At 38.7% G+C, this 26,674-nt stretch overlaps 1 protein-coding gene across 11 annotated transcripts in view; it reads right to left on the bottom strand.

The window, feature by feature from the left end:
- The window catches only part of PIEZO2 (piezo type mechanosensitive ion channel component 2), a 288,110-nt gene that overhangs the window by 114,938 nt on the left and 146,498 nt on the right, over positions 1-26,674 (bottom strand). For all 11 annotated transcript variants that reach the window (XM_064433518.1, XM_064433512.1, XM_064433438.1 and 8 more), the window contains exons 5-7: positions 16,363-16,525; positions 2,897-3,107; positions 529-742 (exon numbers count right to left, since the gene is read on the bottom strand). In XM_064433518.1, coding sequence (XP_064289588.1) covers positions 529-742; positions 2,897-3,107; positions 16,363-16,525 — 588 coding nt within the window. The remainder of the gene's footprint in view (positions 1-528; positions 743-2,896; positions 3,108-16,362; positions 16,526-26,674) is intronic.

Here is a 26,674-nt window from a genome sequence, read left to right as displayed (position 1 = left end):
TGTGATTCTATGTGACCAGAGAGAATCAGCCTAATATGCACAGTACATGAAGGACCCCAGCAGTGCTCAGCCTCTGCACACAAGAGTGGCACCACAAAAGCATTTTGCTCCAGTTAAGACACTATGACATTAGACACCAGAGAATTTATTTTCTTCTACAAAAAAAAAAAAAACAAACGTGCATTTGTACACTTGCCCTTATATCAATGTTGCCATCAATTCCCTTTATTTCCTGCATTAGCCCAATCATTCACACTCATATCTGACGAACACTCTGAGCAAAATAACCAAAAGTAACCTTCCCCTCCTAACCTGCTCCAGTTCTCTGTCTGCAATTATCCAGTCTGGACTTTCAACACTATCATTCAAAAGCATTCCATCTGAAAATATTTGACTCTTCCATGACTGAACAAGAAGGTATGTGTAAAATTTGTTAAAGCATTCTGTGGAAGATCATTTGCATCAACATGTGACAACAGAGCATTGCATTGCATGCCCACAATTAAACAGGAAAGGAATTTTTCTCACCTGGCATAGAAATCTTTTGGCGGAACAACCTCCTGAAAGAACTGCAGCTGGTACAGATAAAGTCCAATCAAGTGTCCCGCACTGAATATAGCCATTAACACACACAGACAGCTGAATATCAGCGGATCAAATGCTTGGCAACAGGACCACCATGTGCACAGGCCCAAAAACACAAAGAAATACACAGCTGAGGTCAATGATGGCACCATCATACCTGTAAAAACAAAACCGTGGAGTGTTGGAAAGGTATGGGAAATATCAGCATTTGTTAAACCTTAAATTTGACAAGATGTGTATTAAAAATTTTGACCCAATTAGTTTTCTGCTGATTTTTACAATTATCTTTAAAGACTGGTATTAACTTTGAGACTAGAAGGGAAGGGTTTTTTTTTATTTGTTCAATTCACTTATGTCATATCTCAGCACTTAGAACACAATCACTCTCCAGACTTTCCTCTGAGATGGAATTTTCCCTGTGTAAAAATGCTTCATAAAACATGGAGAAAAACTGTGGAGTGGCTGCAAGGGCAGCTAATAGTGCCTGAGAGCACCAGTGTACAATTTTGAGTACAAGGTGCTAAAGTGGCATGAAGGATGAACAGTGAAAAGCCTTCTCAAACAGATATTGAAATACCTTGATGTAGTAAAATAAAACAGACCCTGATTCAAAAAATGAAGAAATTTATATTGAAATGAAGAGATTTATATAAAATCTACAGAATAATCAGTAAATGTTTGATTTTAAAAAAATTGTTAACTCCTAGAAATGCGTAATTTACATATGAAAAAGACTCCTCTGTCGCGAATGCATAGTGTTTTTGCTTTTGCACATGTAGCTGAGTATGCCACTTCAGAAAATGGCCAACTGGGGAAGGGGACTCAGTGCTCTGCTGGGAATCTGAAAAAATAAGTTAGGAAGCAGGCAAGATATTCATGTCTAAGAGTGGCAACTATGAGAAAATGATGTAAGAGCTTGCAGTCAGCACAGCATCCCAGTGGATTCTCTGAAGCAACAGTGACGGGGGTCCCTGCCTAAATTTAGTTTTAGGCTTTTTAACTGCTTGATGTCTAGGAGTCACCTTCCTGAGGACCAGCCTGCAGGCTCCTGGTGGCCCATAGCTCCAGGCTGCCTGCTAGCCCTGCCCCTCACCAGGTGCTGGTTTAATGTGTCTTTTGGGAGCAGCACTCCCAGGGATGGTCCTGAGCTGAGCTGGGTCCAGGCACTGTGAGGACTAACACCCACAGTCATGTGCCTGAGCTTCACCATCACATCTTTCTCATCATATTTTAAGCTTTCACCTATTGCGCTGACACCAGGAAAGAGAGATGTCATTAAAAAAAAACAACAAGTAAACAAAATCAAAAAGCCTGATGCTGCTCTACATAGGTGAACATCCATGTTCAAGGGGAAGCAGAAGGATTGTTCAGCAGTGGCAGGGGGCATTTTCTTCTGAATGGTGATTTTCCATTTGGCTACATGTAAGGCTGTTTAGCACTCTTGCCTTAATGAAAAAACCTGCCATACTAAAACAACCACACCTCCAATCTCATCATTCAGTATCAACCTTTTTTGTACTGTTGTTTTATACTTCATATACTGACAACTTATGTGTTAAGTTGTAATGTTTATATGTATCACTCCATTCAAACATGAGTTGGCAGATAAATGCTAATCTACAATTCCATTATCTAATTTTGAATTCAGTAGTTACAACCTATAGTAATTTTGTACACTTCTGTTCTGGCTGTAGCTGATTATGTGGTATTAAATCAAAAGTCCTATAAAAAGGTAGGCTATAAAGCATCAAAACAACTACTCTGACCAACTAAATAAAAAAACAACAGTAAGTCTGCTTATCACTCTTTTTACACACTACAGGGTCAAACAAATAACTTCTTTTAAAGGCTGTGTAAATACAGTTCCTTTTTACACTTAGAAGTGATGAGACCAAATCTATGAATTCACTTTAATGTAAATATATATGTGTGTATATATACACATACACACACACACACACACACTATATATATAGTAATTTATAATATATTTATAAAAAATAAATTATAAAATTTATAATTTTACATGGGGCATAGTAATTTATAATATGCCCCTATTCGCCCTTTGGTTATAAGAACAACTGTGAAAATCATAAACGGCATGACAGGGCCACACAGTATCAGCACAAAAAAATTAAGCAACTCAGCATATTCCAATACTTGCCAAAGAGTTAATTTAATAAAATCAGCAGCAATTTCTTTTCCCTTAAAAATTTCCATTGTTACTCCCGCAGGTGCCAAAGTGCTGAAAACTCATTTGTTAAATGTAGAAACTAATGGGCTCCTGAGGAAATTTTTCAAATACACCAACCTGCTGAACCAAGTAAAATTGTAACAACAACTTTTCCAGTGGTGATTATCATATTGCCAATAAACTCCCTCAGTTTGGACGCTAGGAAGGCAATTCTACGCAGCAGTTTTAATTTCATGGTCTCCTCAAATTCTGCTTCTCCACAGTCATCGTCATCCAGATCTTCTTCATACATCAAAGCATCATCTGGCTCTAATTTTTCTCTTACAGCCTAAAGGAGAAGGAAGGAAAGAAAAATAGAATGCAAAAACACAGAGAGAGAGAGAGACACACACACACACAAAAGAATTTGAAATTAAAACCCACGCATATATTATTTAACAATGAAGTTCTTCTTACAATCTTTGACTATGCCAAGTAATGAGACATAAGAAAGATGTACTAAAGCTAGAGATGTACATTGATAGCTTCTACTTCAGAATTGTCTCAAAATAAAAGGTTGTTAAAGGTGGTCTCTGGGAAAGGCTGCACAACAGGCCGCTTGCAGAATTACACATGATATTTGGTTTGATTAGTTCAGCATTCTTAGCAAGATAAGCATCTTGCTGTCTAATATCTTTTAAATTCCTCTTTGCCTCAAAGGTTTCAGTTATAAGCTCAAAAATTGTAATCCCTGGGTTGATATTGCTCAATGGATGTCACTTTCCAAACCAATTTTTCATCAACCCTTTCTCTAAATGCAAAACCTAGAATTAGGCAAGTAGGAGTGATCTGGAACAGGTCAACAAGGGTTGAAATGAATGGACAGATAACTCATTGGTGACTAAAGGGCAGTTTGGGAGAGAAAAAGTAGACTAAGAAGAGGCTTGGGGAGAGAATGAGAAATGTGGAGATCAATTGATGGTGAAAGAAAAGGTGAAAATGTGAGTAAGAGAGACATAGTGAAATCTTCAGTGATCTACAACAATTTAGCAGGGGTAATGAGACCAGTCACTTAGAACCACACAATGGAAAAAATAAAAGAAGGGAATGTGGAAAGGCCTGTCATACTTGAGTAGTTTGTTAGGATTTGGCAGTGGTTTTCACCATCAAGTCTCCATCGTATCTTGGAGACCAGAAGATATACACAACTATTGAGTGATGCAGACCAAATCATCAACCCACAGTGAGAATCTGCAGGATTTGCAAGAGGCCCACACAAAGATACAATTTATGGGAAAATTAGTCATTCATGGAAATGTAGGGGCATATTAAAAAAAAAAAAAAAAAGTAAGAATTTTGAGCCAGGTTCTCATTTGGTGTAATATAGAATAGCTTTTTTGGCAGTAATTTAGACTTGTATTAGCTAACACTAGTTCTGGCCAAACCATATCTCTGTGTGTGAAATTAAAAAAGAGAGATTAAAAAAGGAGAGATTATTAGTATTTTTCATCAGAATAGCAGTTTTATATGTATTGGTGACCTTTGGCAGGAAAAATTCCACACTGACAGATAAGATTGCAGTAGGAACAGATGAACTCCCAGCCTACTTAACCAAATTCTTCTGTACCATTATGTGGATTCCCAAAAGAACAAAATTTCCTGTAGATGGCTTCACTCCTTCATTCCACCTCTAAGTTTGTTGCCAGCTTTCTTCTCTTACTTCACAGCATTAATATTGCTGTGAATGCTCAGGAAAACAAACAAACAAGCAAACAAACAAACCTAAAGAATCTCTATTTTACAGACAACAAAAAATGTAATAAATACAGAGGGCTGTTCTGGGAAATCTACATTTCTTTTGGACTTACCCAGCTATTTCACTAGCAACATATATATTTTACATGGGGCATAGTAGAATTTTAATTGCTTTCTTATTTTCAGCATTCACCTATACAGCTTTCAAAATATAAATTATTAGCTCCTTATGCAAAATAATGGGGAGATGGCAGCCCAAACCTGCAGTCACCACACTTCAAGCCATGCAGCACAGAGACATTCTGTCTGTTCATCACTGCTGCTCATATCTGAGCTCCTATCCCAAGGAAGCATTAAATACTCAGAAAGAATGCTGACAGTAGGCACAGCAACACTTTCTCCCCTAACTTCCACCAGAGCTGTTTCAGTGAGAAAGTTAAACAAAGTTATGATCATTTTTGCTTGTGCCACAAATACTAGATTAACATGTTCTTCATCTAGTCCTTTTGGGTCCAGTCCTGCTTCTCCTGGTCTGGTTCTAGTGCTCTGTGCCTTGAGCTTAACCAGTGAACAGTGAAACCTTCAATAGCATCCATATTCCAAAGAGAGAGAATGAGTGAGATTGATGGAGATTTAAAGGTTTTGAAATGGCACACTTACTAAACATAGATCTGTGTGAAGGAAACCCTTATTTCTTCAGCTTGCTGTAGACAATACACATTAAACACACACTCACTTAAAAAGTATATAGTAATCACTTCAAAATAAATAAATTATTTCCTGGAAGGCTATCAGTATAAATCAGTCTTTGAATACTATGTTAAACATGAAAACAGGATTCATATACTTATTACAGCTTGAAATTGCTGATTGCTATGAACTATACATAGGCAGAAACAGGAAATAAAAATCTGAAAAGTCACAAAAGAAAATAATAAAATATTCTTCAAACAAGCAGAAAATGTTTTTGTGGGGAAAATGAAAATAACCAAAATATTTTAAAGTATAAATTGGAGGAAAACACACAATACCTTGAAACAATAAAATAAAAAGGAGGACACAGAAGTAAGGAAACCACATAAAACATCCCAGTGAAAGGTGGGACTTGATATACTTTTCTGTCTCTCATCCCTACCTGCCTTCCTAACCTCAGGTGCCAAATGCCCAAATTCACACCTCAAAATCTCCACAAAATAAATTTTTGGATTTTATGTCATGACTAGGACTGCAATTTTTTAGCTTTACCAGGCTATTTAATCTTGCTTCATTAATCTAAAGAATATTTAGGCTACATTTTGCCTTGAGAGTTAAGCATTAAAAATCTAGTCCTGACATGTATTGCACAGAACACCCAGGGAGAAGCACTAGGGAAGAGGATATTTCAATGGACCAGGATATAACTGAAGCTGAGAAGGAGATGGTGTCCAAAGTTTCCATGGACTGAGGCTTCTACAGTTTAAGCATAGCTAAAAGCTTCAGTGTCTATGAGTTGCCAAAGAAATTAAGGTTCCTTGGTTTTAGCTTTTATTTAGATATGAAAATAAGAATTCCAAGTTCAGCAAGAAAATGAAGACGTCACGAACATTCACAGGAAATGCAGATCAACCTACTTCTGGTGTTACTGAGGTCATCGGATGTTGGAAAGAAAAATTCAGCATTCTGAGCCTCAGGAAATACCAAACTGATTTCCCAAGTTTTGCCTCTAAAACTGCAAAAGTCTGTTGGGAGTTGGAGTTCTTCAACCGCTCCCCTCAGTTTAAGACAAGCTGGCAAATGGGATCATCAAGAACAACCATAATATGGAGTCCCAGAAGCTTTTTCAGAACAGATACATGTTGGATTTCAGTTTTTTCAGGACAGCCAGAATTATCAATGATATGGCTGTGCAATAATTGCCTCGTTTCATGACGCACTTTATGGTTATGTCAGCAAAAATGGTGACAGTTAAACAGCTCTTGGTTTGATTTCACTGTCTTTTTTAAAAAAAAACAAACAAACTTATCTGTTTTTAGTTCAATATCCAGGATGAAAGGCCATGTTCCTTTGCTGAGTAGATGGAAGGCCATGTTCCAGTGTATGTCAAAAGCAAACTTTGGATTCCCTACTCATATTCACTGCCCTCTAACTGGATCATCTAGGCTGGCTTTCTATTTTCTCACATTGAGCACTTCCAATTGCAGAAGGCAGGAAAACAGTGAACAGTTTTCACATCCAACATGGTGATAATGTGCTTGTTGTTTTAACACTTTCTGATGATTAAAAACCCATACAAGTCCACGCTCATCACAGAACACCATTACTTCAGTCAGACTGCTTCTCAAAGCTCTTTTTTACTACGTGGATTAGTCTAAAGCTACAAACCCAAGCTACATAGGCTACAGTTAGAAAAATACTTTTACTTCCATAATAAATTACCTATTATGCAATTACAGGATCCCTGTGGATGCTGATTAAATCAAATAAACTTCTCAATTCAAGGAGTATAGAGCATTTGTGAAGCCATAAACATGTGTTTCCATGACCCTTGCTCTGCAGAGCAGGGCCCCAGGACTTTTTATAAACAAACTAAATGCAGTTTAGGTTTTTTAGCAATCATGTGGAAGTCCCCGGAGTATTTATTGTACAACACTTTTTTAAACTGCCAAACTGAGATAGAGAACAGGCAAGGAAACAGTACAGCTCCTGTGGCAGCTATGGCAGCTGCTCTTGTGGCCAGGCCAGAATGTCCATTAGCTACTTTGGGGGCTGCTTTTTCAATATCCAACTTTTAAATGTTTCATCTGGTACAGTATAAACACTACTGCACAGAGATATCCTCTTGTCCCAGAGATGTATTTACTAACAGGAAGCCTTAACTCTAACCTAAACCCCATTTTTGTTTCAGAGCACTCCTTGCTTTGTACCTCCTTTTAACAGTATTGCGTCTGTAAACACAAATTTGATCATTTATTGACTTCAATTCTAGAGGGGACACAAATGAAACCCTTCAAAAATTGAAATACTGACAGCAAGAAAATTTAATTAGTCAGAATTATTACACCTAAGGGGATGCAAGTCTCATAACTCCCATCCTGCTGAATACATTGCATTAATTATTGGGACCTCTCAAGCATGCACCGCTAAGCTCACAAGAGTAAGTTCCTGTGGGGATTCAGGTGCTTCTTCATTATACTTGGCTCATAAATGTGGTACAAATAGCCTCTTTTCAGTATTTTGACACTCCTAGCCAGTACCAGAAAATAGAGAAGAGTGGGCATGTTACACTTTTCTAGCTGTAGCATTCCAGACCTCAGCACAGACTTCCAACCCCTGCTGCTGATAGCTACACCAGATTCTCTCAAGAGGGCTGGATTGTCTTCATACTGCCTCATAGTTTGTGTGCCCTGGGACTCACAGTCACACCATCCTGCTGACACTGCCACGGTAAAAGTGTGATTCTCTCAAGATATCACCACCTAGAGCTGCTTCTTTACCTCTAAACAGAAATTTTTTATTCCATAGCTGTGACAGAGTAACACAGATATGATTTGTTACACATCTAAGTCTGTTAAAACCACAAGGCTCAGGTTTCTGGACTTCCCATTTCAAAAAATTCCTGTAATAAAGTTTGGTTTAGGAATTATCTGAGAAAAGCTTCTTGATTCAATTTTACTAGCAGAACAATAGAAAGAGACTGTCTCTTCTCACACTTAGTTAAATTGCCTCTGTAGTCACTTAGCTACTGCATTCAACATATCATAACATGACTGAGTTTGTACTAATAAGTTTGCTATAAAATCTGTCTTTCCCCTTAAAAAAGATCTGCAACCTTTATCTTCAAAGATAAGATAGTTGCAGCAGTAGGAGGACTTATTACTTACTTGCTTTTAGAATCACCACACATGTAAGTGAATATAGAAAAAAACAACCAAAATAACACAATATTCCTTAGACAACCCAGCTGTGAGCAAAAAAGCTGGAAAAGAAACTGAACTGCTACTTCTTTTACCATCAGAGGAACTGTAAGCCCTTAATGCGATATAAATGACTGTAGTTTCAACCTGTGGTCAATACTAAACCATGTTAACAGAATCATTTATTGGATCTTCAATTTTGCAAGAAAGCATAAAACTCCACTGTTCTGAAAGCATCAGCATGTGAGAAGCGGACGTCCTTGCTTTTCCTGCCACAGAAAGGATTCAAGCATTTCCACATAAACGATTCCCACATGTCACTGAACTTGATTCCTACACAGATGGGGCTGCTTAGCAAGAATGTCTTTAAGGTCATTTTGTGTGAGGTACACGGGATCTACAGAAAGGCAGAGGGGAGCACCAGGCTACCCAAAGAAGGTGTGGGCATGGAGAGGAGGCTGTGGGCTGCAAGCTGGGATAGAAAAAAGAAACTGAGTGACTTCAGGGGAAGGCCCTCCTAAATGAGTTGATTTAATCAAGTGTGGGATGGCAGTGAACATTTTGGAAGGTGTGACATTAATGAGATAGATGTATCTTGGAATTTAAGCAGTTTAATAATTTATATTACTCAGTTGAATCACTGAAAAGAAAATCATAAATTACCTTTAAGTCATATAGATCTTACTGAAAAATTTTATCACTGATACATCTTAAGTGTGCTAAAGGTTGGGTTAAAGGCGTACACGGAAAGATAGATGTAAATCAGGAATAACTTTCAGTGTGTTTGCACTAACAAATGCCATACATACATCTCCACAGTAAAATCTCCTGTGGGAAAGAGTAACTCATTACAAAAAAGAAAAGGATCAGCTATTTACTGGAAGCACGTAAGGACAGAAACATTTAGCGAGTCAAAGGAAATTAAAAATAAATTAATAAAGACAAGCACTGTTCTGAATCAGGATAACAGGAAGGCAACTCATGAAATCCTGTATACAATAGATATTGTACTGAGAGAACCAGAGATTATTTCACTTCCCAATGTACCCATCGCATCTGAGCAAACACGGAGTGATTTCAGCGCACAACTCACTGGGCCAATATTGAAATACAGTTTCACATCTTGACTTCAGAAGGTTGTCAGGCACAGAAGCCAAATGTAAAAGAGAGGAAAACTCACAGGCAGAGTTTAGTGGTTTGGCCTGAGACAATTAAACACTTTTAAAATGAAAATGAAATAGGAAGAATTGGGTTATGACTACAAGGCACAATGCAGTTAACTGAGATAGAGCAGGTATGCACTGCACCTATGTGGAGTAATTCCTGGCCCAAGAAATACACCTACTGTACCAGTATGCATCTTGTTAAGAAGGAGAATAAATACCCAAGCATGGTGCTGTTGTTATTTGCAAACCAGAGAGACTTGGATACTTCTCCAGTACCACGCTGAAGAACCTCAGACTACTGGGATGAATAGGAGAATGTGATGTCTAATCCTTAAGAAGATCTAAAGTCACTTGTCTTCCCTCTTGCAGAACAACCTTTAAAGAAAGATGTGAGTTTTTTCTCCCAATCTATCAGAGAAATTAATTCTAGAGAAGGAAACATTATATTGAAGCAAAAGATCAGAAGAACTAAAAAGGTTATAAGGTAGCTATGAGTATATGTGCAATATAAATCAGATGTTTTCTAACCACCAGCAAAGCAAAATTACAGAACAGGATCATTTCTGAAACAATGGGATGAAGGAAAACTGCCCTGTTTTCAATATGGTGCATTCTACCTTCCAGAGGAAATTGTGTGATACAGCTGCCTGCAGTAACAGCAGACTGAATTCCGTGAGCCAAGAGATTCCTTCTCCTGCTGTGTTATTCATCACTTAGGCTGTCCAAAGGCAGTCATATTCCAGGATTTTAATCTCTTGGTTAATAACTATGTATCTCAAAATTTGGAAGGGAGAACTGTTAGTAAGCCCAGTGAAGAGCTGCCACAAGAAGAATTGCATCCTGTCGTGTTTCTGCCCAGAACAGGACAGGTGCACACCCAAGTTTCCTGCCCAGCAGGCTGACAGCCTTCGGTAACACAGTGCACTATGGAACATCATGTAGCTGCAGCCTGCTGTAGTATAATTACGTATTTGTGTTAAGACTTATCCAAAGACATGTGCATCAAACCAAAGAGCTAATGTAACTTGTAAACTTTTGACCCTTGTTAAGATGAGATGCATTAGAATTGTTACTGAGGGAGGCAGCTGTGTAAGGTCTGGCAAACTTCACCACTACAAACATCACAAGCAAAGAGATAAGGGAGCCTCATCTACTCTTAAAACTGCAGAAAAAAAAAGTTTAAAATCCTGTTTATACCATGTTTAAAGCACACAAAGACCAAGTGGGTTTGACCAGTTCTCCAGAGGTCAGAATAAGAGAAACATTAATAACAAATTAGAAAGAGTAAACTAGTTCTGTGCTTAATACAGGCAATAAGAAAAAAAAAAAAAGAAAAATAATAGATGCATCAATAGGAAGCTCAAAGAAGCCAAAACATTCCAACCCTCTCTAAGAAGTTCTTTTTCCATATTTCCCACAATAGCAATACTTTTCTATCTCAGAAGAGAAGCAAATATTGAAAGAGGTGTTGCATATGGGAAGAAGATGTTTAGAGAAATTGGGGCCAAAGCATCCCATGTCAATAACCACTAATCAAGTCAGGCAAACTTTTGATGCTGGTAAAATCTAATTAAGACACAAACACAAAGCAATAAATCATCTAAAGAGAAATCTATCCATCACAGGCTTCAAGAAAAATGGGAATGGTCCTGTAGACAGGGTCATGGGCACCACTGTAAATGCTTAAGGCAGGTTACATCTGAAGGCAAGAAAAATGCAACTGCAAAGACTGAGACATCAGACCTTTCTCAGAGCTGTTCACTTCACTTATGCAGGACATTCAGGTAGGTGATATGTTGATAGAATTGCTCAATCTTAAAATCTCTGAACCAATGTCATAATGTTATCATTTAAATCAACAGTAAGACCTTACCTGAAATGCTGAGGAACTGATATTCTCTGCATCTCAAAAGAATACTGCAAAAGTATAGTTTATTTTAAAAAAAGTAATTACAATGACAAAATAAATTTTAAAAAACCCCAGATATTGCTTAGCCTTTAAAGGTCAAATATAGAAGATAATAAACACGTTTGATTTCCCTTACACCATCTCACTGTAATTTATTACATGTAATACAAGGGACCTTCCATAAAATTAAATAGTGTTAAACTCAAAATAAAATCAATGAGCACTTATTAAATTGTGAAAGTCCTTGGTTCATGATACCACTGAAGCCTAGAAATTAATGAGGTTTTAAAAGAGTCTGGGTAATTATATGTTTAACAAGATTATTCAGAGTAGCTATAATTATAAACAACTTTTTTTGGAAGGGATTTGAAACCACATGCTTTAGGACTAAAGTCATTCTCACACTAGGAGAGATTGGGATAAACTGTAATATTGCAGAAGGGTATTTTCTTATTTGTGGTTGTCCTTATCCAGCAGGTGCCAGCTACTTTCAGGATAAGGATACTGGTCTAAAAGTGTAATTCCTATTCTAGAAAGTCCTTGGACAAGGCATTGGACATGGGCAGTTCTCAGAGCCTGTCTGTTCTGTCCTGTATGGAATGTACTGGAGTTACACTTGGGGACCTGGAGCAAGTGAGAGCTCTCAATGCATGTGGAAGACAAACAGCCTGTCACTGTTTAGATGGATGAAGCTGGGGAACCAAACATTTTTAGTGCTTCTGTGTGCCCAAGGACACAGGAGCCAAGAGACAGATGAAGTAATAGACTTGAGGACACAAACCAAGTTCATGGCCAAAGTGAGAACCATGATGGTCCTCCTGATTCCTGCCCAGTATCTTGACTCCAGGCCAAGCTCTCCTCACATTCTTCTCAAACTTTAGTTTATTTTTAAAAAAATCCTCTATTTCCTTTTTTTCCCCTTTTTTTTTTCTCTTTTGAAATCCCAAACAAATCTCTGACTGCTGCAGAAAAGAGGATGGGTGGTAGCTTTAGGATCAAGCTTGGCCCAGATTATCAGACAAAGTCAGGACCTAATGGTGCTATTTGCTTTCTAGAACATCATGCATGAGAAATGAACTTCAATGGGCAAGGCAGCAAGTGCTTTACGAGGAAGATGCATTGAGGACTACAACAGTTTTTTTTTCACGTAAGACCAACACTTCTTCTAAAGTTTAAGTTATGCAATTGCAGAAGGGTTTTCCTTTCTGTCACTGTCACTTAAAACATTAAGCAATTCATCCACAGTCTCAAGAAAAGGCTACTTCCTTTCTAATACCTATCAGACTGTATATACTGTATTTGCATTTTGGCACATAAACTGCCATCTGCTCCAAATCAAAAATGTCGTGCTTTCAGCTGCAGCTGGGAGTTAACTGTTGTTTCTTATTTTCTTCCACCTTTCACACCTTGTGACTAGCATTGTGCTTTTCAGCATTTGCAACCTGGGCCTGTCTCCAGCTGAATTCACCTGCTTTAAATTTTCTAGGCCCTAATAAAAAGGGTCTGCAGACACGTTTGCTCCAAGTGTGCAACCATTTAGGGGTGGTAATGAGTTGGACTGCAGCCTGGTATCTGGCAGACCTTCCTACTCCATGACTCACTGTTAATTAAAACCACACTCTTTGCTTATTCCTCGGATAGCATTACTTACAAATAATTGGGAGTCTCACTGCCTTAGAGCCTCCTCCCTCAGTTCTGTTCTGCAGAATAAACTTTTCTGATGGAGATCTGTTTCCCTTAAAGTTGGATGCAGTGTAATGGAGAAAGACATCCATTTTTCAACAAATCCTTGTTATTCTTTATTTGGATTCTGATACTTTTTCTTGTTTTGAATTGCATCTCAATCCAAAAGCAATCTGACCCATCATGGCTGATTTCTCAAGGCTACTATCATGCCAAAATACAGCACACAAACTGCTACTCAACTGGAGGCATTTTTACAACATGCCCATATATCAACTGAAATGCGATGGGCTCTCACAGGCCTTTGAAAAGGTTAATTATAGCAGTGTTAAACCGATTACTTAACAGGTTTTCCTACACAGAAATGCTGGAAGGAGCAAATAGATTAACCTTTGTTTTTTAATTAAACCTACTGTGATAGTATTTCACTCTCCTACAAAGCAAAGAGGTCTGGGAATCATTCAATGTAAATAATTTAATGCAAGAAGGTAAAGCTGCAAGACACTGCTTTGGCTTGGAAGTACTTGATTTATAGAACCATCTGAGGCTAGGCATCTATCAACCTCAAAAGTTACCTCTCTAAAGGTTCTGCTAAGGCTGTTTAAATCAGCTGATGCAATCTTAACAAAATCTCCTACCACAAATTTCTGAGGGCTGGTGGCAGGAACTCTCAGCAGCATCTCTTCAACTCTAGAATTACCTATAGGATTGGTCTAACAAACCCCGGACTATTTCCCTTGGAGGTACAATACCAAGCTCAGCATTTTTTCTGAAGTGTCTTTTTGTGGGACAGTTGTGTTTTCTAATTCAGTGGAGTTACATCACCAGTAATGAGCTGCACCAACACAGAACTACAGGCATCAGTCAGCTCATGCAGAATTCAAAGAACTGGTCACTTACTAAGTCTTCCCTTTTCCAGTGTACTCTAGAATTCAAGAAATAATTGAAAATTATGTGAAATCAACAGTTTGGACTCATTTTACACTATGCCAACATTCTGCCAAATTCAGGCACTCAGTGGCCTGATCTGCATATGCATTAGGTTCCTTTCAGTCAGTCCTGCCAAATACATATTCCTTGCAGATTCAGCTGCTTCTTCCTCCTCCTCCTAACTAGCAGAAATGATTCCAGGATGTTATGTGCAGACACCTAGAAAGAGAAAACTGAAGTTTGGAAAAACGTGTTGAATAGGTATTTGATTTTCCACTCTCCATTTCACTCAATCTTTAAAAAGCTAGTAGATTACTTTCATGGAAATTCATCATTCTGGCTGTGAAGGGCAGAATTCCTTAAAGTATTTGGGATCCCCTCACATAACAGAAAATATTATCCTTTTTTTAAAAAAATGCCTGTGATAGAGCTTTGGGTGTCACTAAATCTAAACACAGCTGCTGTGTTCACTAAATATTCTGCAATACATGCAGTTTACTGAACATAAATAATATTCACTGGGTTTTGATGTGAAGAAGAAAAACATATTTACACATATTTCTATTTGCCCAGTATTCATATTTCTCTGCAGTCAGAGTTTTCTTCTCTCCCTCCTTCTTCCCTTATGGAATACTCTTGCCTTGGCATTGAGGTAGCCAGTCCAGGACCAGCCCAATATAAAGCTACACTCTGTGCCATGCAATTAGAGTTTGTTAGCTCAGTTTTTCCCTTGCACTGGAGGGAAATGGCTATTGAACCCAGCCTGGAAGCCAGCACCCATCCTCCCCAGGACACTGAGCTCCCTTTGACCCACATCCCAGGCTCAGGCTCACCTCTGAACCAAAGAAAATGTGAATGTCTAAACATCAACATCTGCTTTCAGAGGAACCAAACTATGCCCATCTTTCTTCTGAGTTTCTGCTATCAGATTACTCCTGTTTTCTGCTTGTGAATGCTTTCTCTTCAGAAGATCAAGAGCACCAAAGAAGTCTGTTGGAGCTCACTTTGGTAAAATAAAACTCATTTAAGAAGAGAGCTGAACACAAACCATGCTAATAAGCTACACTTCTTTCGTTTTCTGGGCATAGACCAGGGTTCTAGCCTGCTGCAAAATCCATTTTGCACAGCTTCAACGATAAAGTAGATTTAAAGCTGATAAAACCATGTTCCAGGAGACACAAAGCTTTTCATACGCACATCAAACCAAATCCTCCGTATCCTCCAATGTGAAGTTAAAAAGCTGCAACCTTCAGGCAATCCTCAGCTGCCAGGAGAGCCCATAAGAATTCCAACTGCAACTGAGTATAAAGCACAGTCCTGATATTGATCTCTCATGTGCTAGAAACTTGACCAGCTTCTGGCACTGCCACAATCCAGACAACCTGGCAACATGCAGAGAGGCCTCTTTTTACTCTATATAGTGGCACCAAAATGGGCAACTGATCCCCCTAAATATTTCACTCACTTCAAAGTTCAATTTCTATTTGAAATGAGCAAGTTGAAATTGTCTCCGCTAAAAATGGTGTTTTGAGAGTAAAGAAAGAACATTCCACCCATATGTAAAAGAAGACAGAAAATGAGCCCCAAGCCATGCTAGACAGTCTGATAAAAAACATGTTAAGATTAGCAGTAGGAATTTCTCTGCACCCTGGCCCAAATTCCCACTATGGCTTTTTATATTACAAAATTGTTTTCCTCTTTCTGTGGATTTTTCTGCATTCAGTATCTCTGCTACTCTTCTCCCCACTAGTAAAAGACACAGAAAACACATCAACACTTCCAGCTAAGCCAAATCATTTTCAGTCTCACTCAGTATGACCAAAGTTTCAGATAACTCCTTCCATGAGCTCAATACACAGTCTCTCTTCCATTCTTTAAGAGTAATTTTTGATAATCACTCAGGTGCTGCTGTTATACTTGGATAAGAAATTTGGAAATAGGAATGCTATCCAAGGAACTGAGTACTGCATGTAGCAGAACAACCTCGTCAGATTTAACCAGCAGCGCTGGTAAAGAACAACTTGTGATGGACTGTCATGATTGTTTCTTAACATTATTTGAAAAATCCTGTAGCATATCTACCATTTTTCATATTCTGCTTTGTTTTTTCAACATAATGACTTTAGATTTTCCACTTTAAAACTAATAATTTCATTTCCTGAAGGAAGGTTTACTACTTAACATAGCCAGGACTCATGAAATCATTTCGGAACACAGGAATGTCAAAGATCACTAAAAGCCATACAGATAGAAAAGTGTATTTGATACCATCTCCTCATTTTCAAACTGCATGTTGCACTGTGCTGCATCCTCGGTTAGCGGCTTCTGGAACACGTTGCGGCAGACGAGCCATATTGTCAGACTAGCAATGAACATCCCAATATCTGGTACAAATAGTCTGATCACGTTCCCAGCATCTGCTCCTTTCACACTGTATGGGATGAAAAAAAAAGAACAAAACAAAAAACAAAGAAACATTTGTTACTTCTAATGGCATTTTCAACTGCAATGGAAAGTAAGCTCAAGGCAAGGAAAGAACCCCAAACCATCAGTAGTAAGAAATCTTTGCAATATGGGAAATATAAAAATGGTCAAGGAACTCTAGACAGACAGATATCTTTGCTCTCCACAAGTACAGAATTAATGATTATTTCCTGTGAGCTTGCACATACATATTTTAGTGATACTTAGCATTTTGATTAACCCAATTCTGAATCAATTTTTTGAGAGCAATATAGGAATAACCTCCAAATTCAACAAGAAAGATTTCAGCTGAGTACCTAGAAAATCCATCTGTATGAAGCACAATCCTTTTACCAACATTCCTTGCAATGACAACAACATCCAGGTCCACCAAGGATGAGGGTGTCCACCCTTAAGTTAGCCCCAATCCTTCTTCCTGGCACACAGTGGAATATCCAGAAAGTCTTTAATATTTTAACGTGTTTTATTATGTTTACTGTTAATACCTTTTATTCAACAGACTACCTGAATACATTTTGGGGTATTTAAGTACAAATATTTAAATGCTAATTAATGTGTGCAATCCCTGCCAGGGAAGCCTTTCTTCTTCTCTGAAAGGTCTGTAAGGTATGATGATTTTTTTTGTAGGAAAAAAATTGCACTGTTTCATTGTGCACGTTTAAGTGCTTATACTGGGAAATACTACTTCCTGGATTTAGCTGTGGTGTCTGAATTTGGTTCACTGTTTGGATTTAGGTTTAGTGGCACAACAAACTTTTTATAAAGCTGCTGAATGCACGTATTAAACTCTCAGCTATTAATGAGAGGATATAATCATACTTAATTGAAAGTGTGAAGTTAAGACACTTTAAATATGCAGTTCCAATTTTATTTTTTTATAGGGCTTTATGTCTATAACCAGTTCTGAGGACAGGTGAGGCATTTGTTTAGTTCCTTGGGCATAGGTGAGTGCACTAGGTCTTCACAGCCTGAACTGGTAGAAAACGTAACAGGTTGTTTTATAGATGCAAAGAAAGAGGTCACCTCTGGCCTTTCTTCATCACAGCTTTGAAGCCTAAAATAAACTTTGTGAAGGAGTTACCTGCAACTGCTGTGATTAAATGCAGGCCTGGAGTTTCAAAAAGTCTCTAATGTGATTACAATACAACCACTGTCGGGAACCGTGTGGGTCTGCTCATACAGCCATGATCAAATCCAACGTTTCCATCACTGCTGCCCTGCTGACCCAGCTTTTCCACTGATGTGTATCTTGCAAAATAACATATGCTCAAAGTGGGAATAAGGTAAGTGATCAGAATGCTGGCTTTAAAGTTTGTTTCAACATCATAACCGTGAATGGTCATGCACTGCATGGCAACTAAGTAGCTTGAAAATATTTCACTAATAGCTTTCAGTTGTCCTGAAACAGAGAGAAAAAATAAGTAACTGAAAGGCTTGCAAAAGAGTTAGATGACAAAGTCCTTGCTGGACAGCTTGCTTGTTTCTTGTGCCACTGATACCAGCACAGCATGCTGTAGAGTCAACTGGCCTATGAGAGCATGGCCACTCTGGTTAACATTCCAGAAAGTCTAGGCTTGACATGAGCCCCCCACTCTCTTTGTAGTACAGTGGCTCTTAACGTCACTGAAGATGAGCCCAGGCTGCACCTTGGCAGAAAGAGGTAAAACGTACATGTTTAATGAATCTTTTCCCCAAAAACAGTGTACACAGGTTTCATAATAATGTTAATGAACTTTTTTCAATAATCCTGATCATTGTGATGCCTAAAGAGGCTGACCCGGAACAGAGACTAGACAGAGTTAAAGGAATAAAGCAGATATTTATTAAAAGGCCTTCAAAGGATACACCTTGGGCAGTCCAAGAGCCTGGCTGTGGCTCTGCCCAAGACAGACCCAAGATGGATGCAAGGTGGATGACCAGTCACTAATTTAGACACTTTTATACATTTTGGTGCATTTACATATTGGGGTCAGTTGTCCAATTACAGCTTCAGGTTATGAAGTCCCATCCTCTTGGATTGCTTTCCTCAATTCACTGCTGTTTGTACTTCTTGAGCCTAAAGCTGCAGTGGTCTCCTTGGTGCTCAGGCTGGAAAAGGATTGTTTTGTTTAACTACCCTGTGAAGAGAACTTGCTAACACTTTATATGAAGTTCAGAGTCACACACTCAGGCAGTATAGAATCTAAAATATATGAAAGCTAAAATTTAAGGCATCACTTCTATAAGTGATTTTTTTCTTTACACGGATCTGGTTTCTTAATTAATTGAAAATCAAAAATTAATTTTGCATCACTTCTGAAGTCCTTCAGATTCCACTACCCACATGTGTACAAATTAAAAAGTGGCAGCTTTCAAGTGCCAGCGCTTCTTAGTTGCACCAGGCTCTCCTTCCTCACATTGTACTCCCATGGAGCCATGCTGAGAATTCCTTTGCATATCCCACTCCCCAGACCGAGGGGAGACCCCTGCAGGAGCCCTGCCTTGGTGCAGCTCACATTTCTTTCCAAATCAGGTGCTTCTGATCTTTCAAAATAAATCATTTAGTGTGCTGTTGTGAGAGATGTAACGTACAGCTCAGCCTAGAAACAAAGAGCCTGAACAGTGATACCTAACCACGGAGCAGGGAAAAATTCTCCACATGAATAGTTTATTCAGCAAAACCAGTTGCAAATGTATGCTCTCCCCACTTTCCTATGAAAAGGAAAACAAATTGACCTCGGTGTGATAATTAAAAAGGAAACAAAAGATCACTTGAAAGTAGAGACATATATATTCTCCTGTAAAGCAGAATAATAAACTGTTTCATTCAACCCCAAGTAATTTGCTCCCCAGTTTTTCACAGCAAAAGCTAAAACAAAAATCAGTTATTCCCACTTGTTATCTCTGGCAATACAAAAAAGAATGGCAAATACTGCCATCATTCCACAAACATTTCTCACTTTATTTGCGCATTCACACATGGTCATATTTTGCATTTGATAACAGTCTATACATTGTGCTCTTTCCCCCAAAAGCGGCTTTCAAACTACGAAGCTAAACAGGAGAACAGGAAACCTATTCAGATCTCCTAAAACAACAGCTTTTTTTTTAAATCCCTGCAAGAATCTCATGGTGTTCAATGAATTGGTCACAGCCTTTGATCTACAGCTGGTAAAGCATAATTTATTCACTTAAACAAAATAATTTACCTACAGGGCAGCTTTAGTTGTAATAGATACAAGTGACTGAAGCTTATAACTCAGCCAGAAGCATATTCTGCAGTGTAATTACAGTAAATTGCAGATTTAGTTTTTCCTTCTTTCTAACAGGATGCAGAAGAAAACAGCATGGATACACAGACACACACAGACACATATACACAATGGATTAGAGGTTTGAAATGGTTTATTATTTTCCCTTGACCAAAGAAATCAAATTGCACACAATTTTTTAGAGAAGGGACTACTACAGTTAGGGTTGCAAGTGTTCCTCTGTAACAAAAATAACTTTTGTAGGACAAAAGGAACTTCACTGACTTTTCTGTCAATATGTGAATCTGTTTTATCATATCAACAGACTCCTAATACGGCAGTTTCCACATCAGATGTGTTCCCCTGCTGATTTCAGCTGAATATAAATTTACTACTTTACAAAGGGTTCATCTGTATTTTCTGTTTATATACAGAATTTTCCTAGGACGGTGTGACCCTGGTCTATTCCTGTATTTCTCTGCTGTTCAAGAAACTGAGCAAAATGTCCTACTATATCTGCATTGAGAATAGGGGTAGCTGGGGATACACATGTTAAAACCACTGTCTTACACCATGTACACTAACTGATAGTCAAACAAATGCAATAATAATGAAATATTACATTCTTGTTTGGAGCTGTAGAAATCAGCATTTCTGTTTTCTTAAAATTGTCACTTTTTGCCTTTCTACAATAACAGTTACTCACAAATTAAAATCACTCATCTCCTACTGAATGTACAAAGCTTTGGTGAACAGTGAAGTGTTAATGTGAAACCTGGCTTGATTTCATTACTTTAGAATGGCAGGCACTCTGACTTCCTATTTATTTCAGATTTACAGAATAAAACCAGAAAGGCAGCAGAACTATTAGAATTAGAACAGCAAGGTTTTCAATTCATAAATAGAAAAACATATAGTAACACACATGTGAGACACCATGCATAATGTATAAAATAGTCCACATATAAAATGAACATCAACAGTCTTCAACTTTAAATATTTTTCTATTTTGTTACAAATAAACAAAAAATGGGAAAGAACAACCACCGTTTCTTAAAAAGAACTAAAATTAATTCAGCAATGTATCACAATGTTAAGCTTATGTTAGACAATAAATATGATAATGGTTCCAGATTAAGGAACTGTAAAAAGCTTGATTTTATATTGCATACTGAGTAAACAAAGTATTTTAAAGGTTATTGTTTATTGCAGTTTTAAAAAGTTATCAAAAATCTTATTCATGCGTACTACATCTTTCCATACATGCATGCATCTTTCCTCTTGTCCCCTCAGGGGTTTTCTATAGCATCTCTTTACTTTCTAATTAATTTAATAAAGCAAAAGAGGTAATATACTGTATTAGCAAGTGATAAACTAAGGAAGAGATGCACCAATACTAATAATTTCCATTCATCTCTTTGCTGACTGTGAAACATCTGATATTTCTAATTTGATCTAATATTTCAGGGTAATTAATGCACAGCTGTAGATGCTTAGAGCTGAATCCCCTTGGGCTTCCTCTGCAACTGTAATCATTAAGTTTGCAAGTAAAACAGACCCAAGAATCATAAGCATGGACCCCTGGAAGCATGGACTGGCAGTATTTCAGGGGTGCTACGCAGTACCGTGAATGATTCATTTGTTTATCACTGGTATCGTCTCTGATCCAAAAATAGTGGAAACTTCAAGGGTACCAAAGACTACTAACCAGATGGCCTTAGAGATGTGCCTGCTGATCCTTGCTGTTGGAAGAGGGTGTTGGGAATGGTTGCAGCTAGAAGCTAGACAGGAGGCTCCTTATCCTCTCTCAGTTTGAAATAAGGATGAACTATTTGATCCCATACTTACTCTCCTGCAAAACTCCCACTTTAAGTCTGATGATTGCAGACCCTGTCTGAGCCACAACCAGCACTTCAGTGAACATAGGATGCTCACAGTTGATACTCACAGTGCCATACATGTCCCTGCTGGCTCAAAAGACAAGTTTTCTATGATGTTGGTTCACACAGCAATCTTGCCACCACATTCAGGGCAAACCTGTGCTGTGGGTAAAGTTTACAAGCTGCTGAGCACTGGTAAGTCTGCCCTTAGACCTCTTCTTGCTCATCAACAAATTGAAAGTAAATTATATCACAAAAACAAAACACAAACTTCAAAATATTAAGATCCATAGTGCTGTGCATCTGCAATACTCTCTCTCTTGCACTGCCCGAATATGATGGTCCTTTCAGTTCATGCAGAGCATGGCATGTGTTTTACCCAAAATACCTGAAGTTGCATTTTCAGAGAATATTGGTCGTGCAAAGTAAATGTGTGGGAGGAAGAGGGAAGCAAAAATGCATAGAAAACTACTTATAAAAATATTTAGCATGCACTGACCTACCCAACATACAAGTTCAAAGGGCTCCTGAAGTATTTGCAAAATCTAAATCACTGCTTACAAACTATGTCTGCACGGATTCAAAACCCAAAAGTACACTTTGCTTTTTCAGGAAAGATACCTTGCAATGAAGAACACACTCTGTATTGCAAAAGTGCTTAACCACGTATTAACCAAACATTTGCTTTCCAAACACCGCTCTGCAGAGAGAGCGAGCAGCTATTTGAAACTTAATGCACATTGCCAAGATTTTGGTGCCTCATTGCTTGCATAAAACATTCAACATTAAGAAATTATGGATATGTGCAATAAGTAAAACATTGGTTTGTGGCAATTCTTCTTTTTCTAAAGCACCTATTGTTTCTTTTTGGTCATTGATCTTCTAATAAAGGGCAAGCTCCAGCTTGCCCAGGGCAGCACACAGAAGATTTAAACTTCAGCAGGGATTTTCAGCTATCACGCAAAGCACTCAGCTGCACTGCTGCCAGACTCGTGACAGCATAACACTCAGCTCGCTTTGCCCGTGTCCCACAGCTCCAAACGTGGAGCATGCTGCACAGCCAAGAGGAAGGGAATGAAATCCCCTCCACACCCATGGTGCTGTGCGTGCCAGCCCCACAGCACAGCAGTGGAAATGACAAGTCCATCCGCTACACAAATTATTTCAGGTCAAAATGGGAATGTGATAGTAGATGGAGGCAGAGCCAAAGTGAGCAGAAGAGACTTGAGGACACCTCAGCTATAAGTGAATTTTGGCCTTAACTCTTCAAAGAAACTCTTTGTTTCCACTTTGAACACTTCTCACAGAGACTTCTTATGCACTCATGGAATAAGTATTTAACTTAAGCACTAATTCAGTGTTCATTGATCTCTGCAAAACATTCCCAGTTAAATTTGTCCATAATGCTCATAAATATTTGGTAACTTGTAGTAAAGTGTTTGCATAAAGGCATACAGATATCCATATGTTCCACAATAGTCCTGACTAAAAGAAAGTGCTGACAATCTGAAGCAGCCTGACATTCTGTGATTATTTCAAAACATATTTTCTCCCTCTCTCTACAGTTTTCATACTCTAGTTGGAGCAGGAACAGATCATCACTTCAAACTACTTTTCATTTCATTCTGTTGCCAGCATATATCATACTCACAGAAAGTAAAAGACACATCTAGATTTTCCAGTCAGCTGCAGATGAGGAGGGAATAGTATTTCCCTCAATTACAGCAACCAACATTGTAAATTACTGCCATTTTACAAAGCCAAATTATCTCCAATACAGAGAAAAAGCACACAACTATCAGTGGTTCAATCTGGAGTGCCCACTGCACTTTAGTGTTTGCATAGGAGACCCTTCTGTCCCACAAGACCCATTCCTAATTTAAAACCATCCAAGTGACTGTTTGCTGGGATGGGACCATTCACCCTCAATTCTTCCATATGAAACAGCTCCTAGTCTACCCTGCCTGCTCTGGACATGCCCATCATTTTCTTCACAGCATGAAGCATGACAGGACAGAAAGCAACATTGAACCTTTCTCATCACCACCTGCCTGAAAACCCCAGTGGTTTAGAGGCAAGAGCACATGGGCATTGCTGGAAACAGGCTCCAGCCATCAGAGGCACATGTGTACAATATCTCTCCTCACTCCTCTGCCGAATTCCATTAAAACTGGCCAAATGAAACATCCTGATTCATCCCACTGGTGTACTTTGTTCATTTCTACAGTGTCAATCAAAAAAGAAGTGGACTAGAAATCAGTGGCAAACTAAATCTCTCCATGCCATTAGATATTCCTACTAATTTTTCTGTAAATGTAGCCTATAACACAATCTCTGGGTGGCAAACACCCCACATCCATGTGGGAGGGGAGAGGACTAGTCCCCTGCACTGCTTGATGCCATCTCAATGGCTGGATGTGTGACCACCAAAGACCTTTCTCAGGCACAGAAGGCAGCTGTGGTAGTGTTTTGCCAGTGTGAGAGGCTCTTACCTTGTCTCAGCATTGGACAAACCAGAATTGCTCAGATCCAAACTGGGCAAAAAGGAGCTGAAGTGAAGGGCTCCAGGCTGGCTGGGTGCCAGGCATGAGCACACTACAGCAGGCTGGTCAGACCTGGCACATGATATGTTCCTGCTCCACCAGCCACAGGCTCCCTTCTGTTTCGTGTGCCAGTCGCTATTTGGAGATCTCACATGATTTACTCATGAACAAAACCCAACAAAAACAAAATAAAACACAAAGGAAACTGTTAAGCATGCATCCTAGAGAGTTTTTTGGATACTGATTGCAATGCTGATTGCTCTCCAGATTAAAACAAAGACTGGCTCACATTGTGCTGCTGGTGGGTTTACCACTGTACTGCTCCCAGCTACCACTGTACTGCAGGAGGCTGGGCTGTGCCAAGAAAAACACTGACAACAGTCTCACAACTCAAGTGCTCAAACAGCACAGGCCATAAAATATCTTCTATCAGATGTTCCTTTTCTTTGAATCCCTAGCTTAAACGGCATGAGAAAAGTTAGCTGAAATTCATTTAGCTGAAAAGAAAATAAGCACAAGGGATGGTAGGAAACAAGCAACCTGAAAACTGAACACAAACAGTTGGATAAATAAGATTCATCCTGAATGGAGATGGCTTCTAAGAGGAACTTTTGCCAGTCCTGAGGCAGCCCAGGCCATCAGATCAATATGACACATTGACAGGTTTCAGAGGCACAAGGATTCTACATGGAAATTGTCCAAGTACAGAGGTATTTTCACCTCACTTGCAGTTCGCAATGAGGACATATCTGAGGTACCAAATGTAACAGTAATGATGAAATCTCAGGTAAAGACTGTTCTGCCATCACTTCCTTCCTTCTATTCCATGACACTTCAGCATCTCTTAGTCTGTAGTGACATGAGGTTACTCTTCTCTTTGCAAAGCACCTAGACTACAGTAGCATGCTGTAAGAAATGGCAGAGTCATAATCACACATTTTTCAGCTTTTGCTTCCAATGTGGTAAAAATTAATCATTTTCTTGTTAAGTTATTAAAAAGAATCCTTCAGGCTTCATTTCCCTTTAATCTAATTGGGTTGCTGACTGCACATTGCTGTAGTTGTTAGCAGAAAGTAAATTTACATATTTGATTTACATCCCTGAGACTCATGAGCTCTTATTTGTCTCTCTAGTTTTATCTAAGGCTCACCTGGGCACCTTATTAAGCCCTTTTGTTTGTTTAACCACTAGTGTCACATAAAAAAGATTATAAGCTGCCATCACGTGATTTGGGAATTCTCCTGTCATAAATGTGCAGCCAATGTAACACCCCTGTGGCAGAGGCTGGCAGAGAAGTATCAGAATGAAAACAGTCATACTGTGCACTGCTAACATTTGCTAGATTGATTGACCTCCTTCCACAATTCTCTCTCTCTTGAAAATCTAAGTCTCCAAGTAAAATAGAAAAGAATAGAACACAACAGTTCAGTTGGAGGAGTCTTACAGTGATCTTCTCATCCAGCCTACTGACCGCCTTAGGGCTGACCAAAAGTTAAAGCATCTTATTAAATGAATTGTCCTGATGCCTCTGAAGAGGCCAAAGTCCTCAGACGCTCCTCAGAGAACATGCTTTCCAGCCCTTCCAGCAGCTCTGTTGCCCTCTTCTAGAAAAGGACTTCAGCATCCTTCTTAAATTGGGGCCCACAACCGCACATAATACTCAAGGCGAGGCTGCACTGACACTGCATATAGGGGGAAACATTGAGTGCACCACAGTCTCTTACTTTTTTATGAGATCACTCATTTTAATTATTGCCATCTTCCTGCCATAGACTACAATGAGCTCTACCTTAAAATAATCCATTTACTTATTTGGTTTCAGACCTCTGGCTGATCATGCTAACAAGAAGAATCATCCTCTTTCCACTGAAACTGAAAGGGCCATCAATATTCCAAAAACATGCGCAAAAATGAAGCTGCTAAATTAGAGCCTGTACCATTCCCAATGACTGAGGAATGGGAACGGCATAAAAAGCCTCCCTGATTCGTTCTGTTCAAACTGCAGTTCTGCAGATGACCAACATTACCAGAGGAAGTCTTAGAGCAGAGACAGGACTGAGGGAACATCTGCAGCTGAAGGCCTGCTCTATGTGCATGATTTTGCAAAGGAATGTGGCAGCACTTGTGTTATTTCTGATTCAGCAATTGCTCTCCAAAGGTCCTCTCCAAGCACCTTCACCTGGAATTCAGCCTTGAACAAAGCTGATACAACACATAAAAAAGTCATAATAATATTGTGATTGACAAAGTTGTATCTTGACTCACATGTATTCCTACAGCAGTTTCCAAAAAAAAACCTAGGCATAACAGAAATAACAAAATAAGATTGACTAAAAGGATGTTTCGGAGACTTCATTAAAAATTAATAGAGATTTTTGTCTTTCAAAGTTTTATCATCTCTCAGACAGTAAAGAGAAGGATAAAGTTCTTTGCTCACTCATGT

The sequence above is a fragment of the Passer domesticus genome, chromosome 1 (genome assembly GCF_036417665.1).
Source record: "Passer domesticus isolate bPasDom1 chromosome 1, bPasDom1.hap1, whole genome shotgun sequence".
NCBI lineage: Eukaryota > Metazoa > Chordata > Aves > Passeriformes > Passeridae > Passer > Passer domesticus.
Note: the sequence above shows the minus strand (reverse complement) of the source record. Positions and strands in the feature narration are given on the sequence as shown.